The sequence below is a fragment of the Lolium perenne genome, chromosome 1 (assembly GCF_019359855.2).
Source record: "Lolium perenne isolate Kyuss_39 chromosome 1, Kyuss_2.0, whole genome shotgun sequence".
NCBI classification, from domain to species: Eukaryota; Viridiplantae; Streptophyta; class Magnoliopsida; order Poales; family Poaceae; genus Lolium; species Lolium perenne.
The window spans coordinates 79875812-79884213 of NC_067244.2; the positions used below are offsets into that span (position 1 = coordinate 79875812).

An 8402-nucleotide genomic window follows, 5' to 3' on the forward strand; every position below is an offset into this window, starting at 1 on the left:
CTCGGTTCCGTTGACTTCCTGTTCAGCTCGAGTTCGGACATAGCTAGGGAAGAATGCGGGAAGGGGAAAGAGAGAGGGGCATGTACCGTACAGAGGAGAGAGATACGAACGGATCTTGTTGTTGCTGTTTTTTTTTCTGAAGAAAAATACAAAGCTGGAGAGTGCGGGAGGCAGAGGCTCTCGATGCCGTCCACGCGTGCGGTCGCACGGATGGTCGCACCCGCGCGGCACAGGCAAGCTTTTATCTGCGGAGATGAAGTTGTTGTGCATTAATGGAATTTATTTATTTCCATGAGAAAATATAAGATCGTCACCCGTCGTCGCCAGCTCACACTGGATAGCGATTTGCTCTGATTTGACAGGGAGGCGATCCTGTTCTGTGAGAACTTAAGCTTGCTTCCTTCGCGACCAAGGCTGCAATGCTGCTAGTATAATCTCTCTGACCATCTCCTCCACACCACACTCGCGACCAAGCCCAATTTCGTCGGATCGGATCGGCCTACGCGTCGATGGCCATGGAAGCGGAGCGCGAGGGCGAGGAGCAGCGGCGCCCTCTCCTCTCACCCCAGCCAGGTCCTCCATTCGCCGTCGAACCCACCCGTACCGTATGATCTCACCTCTGATATGATCTCATCCATTCTAGTGGAATTCCGTTTCAGCAGCGGAGCACCAGCAGCAGTACCAGCACCTGGGCCGGAGCAGCTCGTCGGCGCTGCGCGGAGGCGGAGGCGGGTGGGGCGGCGGCGGGCCGGAGGTCAGCGCCGCCGAGGTCAGGTCCGCCGCCTCCTTCTCCTCCTCCAACTACTATCCTCCGGCCCCGGAGCCCCACCACGACGTCGTCTACCCACCGTCCATCCACAGCGCCGTCCTCTCCCCGTCCCCTTCGCCTGCTCCCACTCCTCCACATCCGCATGGTGATTCCTCGGTGTTACTTGCTTATTTCTATATTTTTCTTGTGCCGCTGTAATGCTAACCATTCGGTTGGCACATCACAAGGTTTGGCGATCGTTCCGCAAGGGCCGTACCCGTACGGTGGTGATTACCAACCTTCTCCGGGCGTTGGGAGGTGAGTGTTTCATATCTGTGTTGCTTCCTGGGTTCCGAAGTCCTGGATGTAACCAGTTTTTGGTCAAGTAGTTGCTGAACAACCAGTCGAGTACTGAAAAATGCGAGTAGCCTTTCTCGTTCTCCCCCAAAGCAATTTGGGACGCGCCGGACTAAAAATCTGTTCCAGCCGCGTCCCCTAAAGCCTATTTTTGTCCGGCGCGGCCCTATACGGTGTCCGGCGCTCTGAGCCCGTCCCCGTCCCATAGGGGACGCTCCGGGCACGCCGGACACAACGAAAAGCTAGGCGGGCTCCCACATGTCGGCGACTATTTGCATAAACCGTTCGTTCGCGCTTTTTTTCTCGTTGCTCCTTCCTTCCCGCGCCTCCCACCCCTCCGCCGTCGCTGGATTTCCCGGCCGTTTGGACGTCTGATCTCTGCTGAGAGTCAGCACCGTCGTCGCGGCTGGGGCTCCCGCCGGTCGTGCCGCCGCCGCCGCTTCGCCAGCGCGTCACAGAACGCGCCGTCAAATCTGCCCCACCTTCGCGCACACAAGGTGCTCGACGACTTGTCAGGTAGGCGCGATTGGCTGAGCACCTTGTTTGATAACATTTTTATTCATATGCTATATTTGATAAATGGTTCTGTGTTAAAAAGAAGTATTTTAAATGTTTGGGGGCGGCGTTTGGGGGACGCGGCTGGGGAGCGACGTCCCCCAAACGCGACACGAACAAAACACGTCCCCCAAACGCTCAATCCGGCGCGGTTTGGGGGACGCTTTGGGGAACGCGGCTGGAGATGCTCTAACGTTGGGAATGCATACCCTTCCTGGCCGGTAGACTGATCAGATTTTTTTCCGCGAAAAAGTAAAAACCTTGCGATTCGATGCATTGATAGAGAAAGAAGTGTATATGTACAAACCCAAGAAAGGGCTAACACTACGCCATACAACTCAACCCCGAAAAGCTAATCTAAGGGAGTAGTTGACGAAGACCCCAGGCCCCCGCGTCCGCCCACTGCCTCGCCTCGGCCCTGATGTCCTCAAATAGGGAAGCCACCGATGGTCGCGCATTGTCGAAGACTGCGGCGTTCCTATGCTTCCATATCCCCCATGTCGTGAGCATGATCAGTGACGAGGTTCCCTTGCGCAGCTGGTGGGGGGCGGTCCGCACCACCAGCGACCACCACTCCGCGAAGTCACCCTCAACCGTGGGTGCTGAGGTGGATCGAATCCAGGACAGGACCTCGTGCCAGATAGTCCTGGAGAAAGGACATCTAGGACATCCAGTGAGAATGTGTGCCATAGTCTCCTCAGATTGGTCACAGACCGGGCATCTCGCCGTGTGTGGAAGACCACGACACGCAAGCCGCTCACTTGTCCAACATCTGGCTGGCCTGAATTTCACCCTAGGCGGCGCCCAGGATTTCCAGTTCAGCTCCCACGAGCCTGATGTAATCGCCCCTGGAAGAGGGTGTCATAGCAGGAGCGTGAAGAGTATTGGGCATCCGTCGTCAAACACCAAATCATCTTATCCGGCTCCGTCGATAGTTGAGCGCCCCTGAGTCTGGACATATTGCCAAAGGGCCAGAGCGCTAAGTGCACCAACTATGTCCGAGATCCAGCTGCGCCCCACCAGCGCTTGCTGTACCGTACGCTGCCTCCTATGGCGCTTGGGGATGAGCGCGTACAGTTCCTCTATCTCTCTAATCGATCGACCATCCAACCACCTGTCCTCCCAGAACAGGGTAGACGTACCGTCGCCTACCACCATGGAAGTGGAGGCAGCAAAGACATCCATCTCTGCCTTAGAGAAGTGCATATCGAGCCCGCGCCAAGGTCGCAGGGGTCAGTCCTCATTCTCCACAGCCATCGAACCCTTAGGCTGATAGCAGTACGAGCGAGGTCTGGGATCCCCAAACCACCGAACCGCAGCGGGCGGCACTCCCTAGACCAGTTGCCGTGACAGTGGACACCATTGTGTCGGCCCTACCCGCCCATAGAAATCCGCGCAGAATCTTGTTCACCTGTTTAAGTGATATCTTGTTAAAGGAAAGCACTATGAGTTGGTGCAGCGCTATGGCCGCGAGCACCAATCAGACGATTGTTAAGCGCCCCGCGGTAGGCAGCTTGTCAGCCAGCCCATCCACCACAGGCTTGAAAGCCTCACCCAGCAGCCGTCTGATCGAGAGGGGGATACCAAGGTACTTCACCGGGAAGGGTGCTAACTGACATCCCATAACTGTGGCCGCACCATTGGCCTCCTCCGAGCAAGCAATTGGGGAAACGGAGCACTTGGCGAAGTTGGTATGTAGCCCCGATGCCTCTCCGAAGAGCTCCAAGATTCTGCGGACAGCGCGCAAATCCGTCTCATCCGGGTGGCAGAAGATGACTACATCGTTTGTGTAAAGTGAGACCGACGTCACCAGCTCCCTTCGCGCCAAGCGCTGAAGGATCCCCAACCTGTTGAGCGTGTTCATGACCAACACGAACAACGATGGCGACAGCGGATCACCCTGTCTCAGGCCCCTCCTGGCTAGCCATTGAGCATCACCCGAGTACTCACCATGGACAGTAGAATGGCGACCAACTCGTAGAATCTCGGACCGAACCCCATCTTACGAAGAACCTCAACCAGGAAACCCCATGAGATGGAATCGAAGGCCCGCGCTATGTCCAACTTGAGCATCACCCGTGGCTCCTTCTGCCGATGAAGGAACCTCGCCGTCTGTTGAATCAACATGAAGTTGTCGTGGATGCACCGCTTGCGACTGAAGGCACATTGGTTGCAATCCACCAGCGAATCCATCCGAGGTGCCAGGCGAGATGCCAAGGTCTTTGCCACCAACTTGGCAAAGATATGGATCAAACTGATCGGCCTGTAGTCACCCAGCGCCGCCGCATCCGGGCGCTTGGGCAGCAGTATCAACAAGGCCTGATTCATGCCCTGAAATCCGTGCCCGCACATCGTGAATAGCTTATCGAAAGCTGCCATAAAATCCCCCTTCACAATTCCCCAACAACTCTGGAGGAACTCAGCCGTGAACCTGTCTGATCCCGGCGCTTTGCCATGCGGCAGCCGCCTAACAACCTCCCAAACCTCTCCCTCTGACGGTCTGCTGATGTTCCTAGGAGTTGATACATCCTGTCATTTTTGCTTGAGCTCAGAAGAACTCAACAGTTAGTCAAACTGATGCAGTAGGAAGTAACTACTACATTAGCATATAATAGGCAGTAAGTTGTGACTTATACATGGATTCCATCTGCTTCGTAGTTATGGTTGAACAAAGAGTATTGTATTGGCATGAAAAATAATCCTTTGTTTCAAAACTCAATATTTTCACTGGGTCGACGCTTAATGATTTAAATAGTCTGGCAACCACATATATATCCAGTATTTCACATGAATGATCAACAAGATGCAATGATGGTGCTAACATGTGCTCTCGGATGAGAAGGAGAAAACCTGCAAAATGAGCAATAAGAGCAAGAACTGAAATGGAAGTACAACTGGACTGTGCATTGTACACATGTTTCTCAAAATGCAAAAGAAGTTATGCTATTGTTGTCCTGCCCCCTTATTCTGCTTCTGTTCCATCCTTATCTTGTTTAGCGTGCTTGTTTTCCTCAAATACTCAGCACAAATTGCCAATTGAATGACTGGATTTTTTTGATAGGGATGTACTGGATGAGGTGGAGATTCGGCAGCTGCTTATTGAACATGTTGGGCATCGATGTTGCTGGGGAAGTCAGCCTGCCCGCAAGTGGAAAATTACATCCATCGAGGACTGCAATGTATATGTTGGAACTTTGGAAACTTTTATCGAGGAAAGGGACACCATAGTAAAAAAGGAACCTTATGATGGCGGGAAAATAGATGGAAGAGACCAGGGTCCTGTTCTTGGTGTGTGGGAACTAGATTTGAGGGCTGAGTTTCCTTTACTCTTTGTACCGGAAAAAGAAGTTATGATCAAGATTCCTCATTCAGAAGTTCCTGAAAAATGCTTAGGTATGATATCCATTTACCAGAACATCATGTAGTTGCGTAACTTTATTTTGAAGATTTCAGTAATACGACAACTTTTGTGTCTCTTTTTATGTAGCTTATCTAATTTAAGCGTACAGTATCATTTCTTTTCCATAATAGGATTTTTTTTCTAAGTACAGAACACCTTATATTCTCTATTCCTATCTACGACGACGTTGTATATCGTGTTTCCTGCTGTGTATAGTCTATACAATTTATTTTGTTCAAAGATCCTATTAGGCATTGCAAGTACAAATATATACATCAACCAAATTTCTCACATGGGTTTCTCAGGCCCATCAAATATCATTATTTACCTTTTGTTCCTGCTGTTATGTTACATCAGGTCAATGTTAGGGTCAGGGTCTTGGGCCCACAGCTGGGCACATGTGCCAAAGTGGCAGTGAAATTATTAATTAGTTGGAGATAGACTACTTCAAGCCTGAGATAGAATTAGATATCAAGTGCTATGGACATCCAGGTTTATGAGTCCCAGCTGGCAGCCAGCTATGTATAAAGCAACACGTTGTATGCAAATTATGAAAGCAATATGAATTGTATACACCTAAATTTGTTTCCCTCTATAATTAACCTCACCTAATCAAGCCGAGCCATCCTGACTACCTTCCCAGCTGCAATTACCTCCATCAGAAAGTTCACTTGTACTGGTGTTGCTTTCACAAGTATGCATTTTCTTATTTTTAGTACCAAAGTGAAGTGTCAATTCAACTTGAACACACTAAAGGATCTCATAATCAACCTCATGTTTGGAGTTCACAATGTGGGAAAAAAACCTTTAGAAAGAAGAACAATTACCCAATTCTGGTAGACATGACATAGGAACTACTATTTATGGGAAATTCATCTAATGCACCAGTAGCAGTTCATGCTATAAATTCATGCAATGTTCAGCAACATTGTTTTCCAGTTTATGACTGAATGGTGCATCAGTTTGAGATCCATTAGCTTTGTCCATCTATTAGTAGAGGGATAATAGACATAATCTATCCATACTTATTGAGTGCTATAAGGCAGTAAACCTAGATCCTACATAAACTGTTTATTCATTTTTTCACACATAAGCTTAGTCCGTTCTTCCTTGTCGATTCAATGGTTGTGGACCCAAGATGCCGACCTTAAAATTCTAACTCTTTGGAGAAGAATAAGAAGGGTGAACTTCCGTATGATTGAATATTTCTTTTGTGCTAGAACCTTAAATTGTCTTGGCACATTTTGAAGTTGTTAGTGTTAATTGATCTTTTTTATCAGCCTTCTTTTGTAGCCTTATTTGTTCTTTTTTGTATTTGCAGTTTTAGCATGGTAAATATCATAATTTACTCATCATCTTTCTAGTTTTGAATAGTTCCCAATTTCCATATTCCAATGTTTCTGACAGATTGCGAGGGTCGTGGAGAGACCCCATGTCCTACTTGCAATCCTGGTCAGCAGAATGGGTTTTACAAGGCAAATCAAATGACCCGGTGCAGTGCATGTCATGGAAGGGGTTTACTTGCTCACCAAGATGGATCTGATTCAGTGTTAGTTCTGCCATTTCTTTTCATTTAGTTCTTCAGCATATAAGTCACCTCAAGTGAAGACCATTCATCCTCACAACATAACTAGATGAACTCTATTTATGGAACATTCATCTTGCTTGTACGTCTTTCTTTGTCGCAGATGTGGAATGTGCAATGGTCAAGGAACGTTGCCCTGCATAGCATGTTCATCGCGTGGCCTAGTGACCTGCAAGACATGTGAAGGCTGCGGTTCCCTTCTTGCACAAAGCACTGCTCATGTTCGATGGTAATCTCATTTGAATTTTTCTGAAACTCTTCCATCAGTTTTGTATTTGAGAAAACATTGGAGTAGACAAAGAATAGAGAACTAAAAAAAATTACTTCAACAGATCTGTTCTTTCGTAAATGCCCAAATGGAATCTACCATGTTGTTACATGCTATCTATTACGGAATCTTATTTACTAGCAGCAAGCCTGAAACTTTAGGTTAAAAAGTTTTGCAGAACAATTAAGGTTTTGATTGATAGTTCAGTTTTCGCCATTCAGTTCACAATTTTGTTACAACTTACAATGCTATATATTACGAAATGTACCATGTTGTTACAATGCTTTATATTAAGAGATCTCTTTTTTTTTACCAAGAGATCTCATTTACTAGCAGAAAGCCTAGGTTAAAAAGTTTTGCAGAACACTTAGGGTTTTAATTGGTAGTTCAGTTTTTGCCATTCAGTTTAGTCTTGTAATACTGCAAACAACTATACTTTCTTAACACAGGTTGATGTTTATTTACTCTAGTAATTCAATTTTCTGAAAACACTCGTATCAAATGAAGCTTCAAAACTATGACTCCATTTTAATTTTTTCAGTTGCACCACAATCTTTATGTACTGCAATCCAGTGGAGCATTATGTAGGAAAAAGTCATGAGACATTCCAGTTTGCGAAGCTGTTTGACTGGTTGCTTTTTCTCTTGACCTAAATTATAATTTCTTCTGTTTCCAGGAAGACGCTGTCAGCCAGAAAAGTTAGTGCAACGTCAGGAGCTGCTTCGGTTCCTGAAGAAGTTTTCCATAGAGCCAAAGGGGTGCAATTATGCAACATACAGGCATACCAATGCACTCCTGCTTTCTTTGCCGATTCATACCCACTCAACCAGTTCTCCTCAGAGGTTGTCGCCAGCCGGCTGCCAGTTCCACCATCTGCAAGGGTCATTTCTGAGAGACACATCATCTCGGTGGTGCCAGTTACCCGCGTCACAATGTCTCACCGAAAGCGATCTTTCAGTTTCTATGTCGTTGGCTACAGCAGGGATGTCTTCGTAAGGGATTACCCTTCAAAGTTCTGCTGGGGCCTCTGCTGTTGCTTCGAATGGTTGGGGAACTAGTTGCATTTCGTGCCATGTGTGCCGCATTGTATCGGCATCAAATGTTATAGAACCTGGTGTAAAGGTGTGCTGGATTTCTTGTGTGTTACAGTACATAATCTGTATTTACATTTTTGTACTTAGGCTTGTACAACATGACAATACCGATTATTCGGCGAGGAATAAAATCTTTCATACCAAAAGATTTAATCTCAACAGAGAAAAAAAAGACAAATGTGACGATTCTTCCAAGAGGACAAATGGATGCGGAATTCCAAGGAGCCCTTTATTTTTATTTTGTAGTATTTCTAAAATCATCTGCTGCTGGGATGCGTGGTAACTCAAGAGGTTTGGGCGTGGGCGCTTGCAAGATGGGGCAAGCCCGACTGGTCACCAGTGGGAGACATGAACTTCCTCCAATGGTGGCGTGGTGTTCAACGGGGACAGCTTGG

The 8402-nt window shown here is 47.6% G+C and overlaps 1 protein-coding gene across 2 annotated transcripts; it reads left to right on the forward strand.

Annotated features, from left to right (window-relative positions):
• Window positions 1-392: 392 nt before the first annotated feature.
• Window positions 393-8153, forward strand: LOC127294348 (uncharacterized). Of its 2 annotated transcripts, none has more exons than XM_051324151.2 (7): window positions 393-573; window positions 660-914; window positions 997-1066; window positions 4722-5053; window positions 6468-6609; window positions 6749-6874; window positions 7590-8153. In XM_051324151.2, the coding sequence occupies exons 1-7, from the start codon at window positions 510-512 to the stop codon at window positions 7969-7971; spliced, it is 1371 nt and encodes a 456-aa protein (XP_051180111.1). In that variant the 5' UTR covers window positions 393-509; the 3' UTR covers window positions 7972-8153. The 2 variants fall into 2 exon arrangements, with proteins under 2 accessions (XP_051180111.1, XP_071684446.1); XM_071828345.1 differs by having other exon boundaries at window positions 663-914.
• The last annotated feature ends 249 nt before the right edge of the window (window positions 8154-8402 follow it).

What these genes read in the sequence shown, in the direction of transcription:
- LOC127294348 (XM_051324151.2), top strand. Translation starts at nt 510, where the DNA reads ATGGCCATGGAAGCGGAGCGCGAGGGCGAGGAGCAGCGGCGCCCTCTC. An exon ending in TCTCCTCTCACCCCAGCCAG is followed by an intron (nt 574 to 659) that starts GTCCTCCATTCG and finishes ATTCCGTTTCAG; the next exon opens with CAGCGGAGCACCAGCAGCAG. An exon ending in CCTTCTCCGGGCGTTGGGAG is followed by an intron (nt 1,067 to 4,721) that starts GTGAGTGTTTCA and finishes TTTTTTTGATAG; the next exon opens with GGATGTACTGGATGAGGTGG.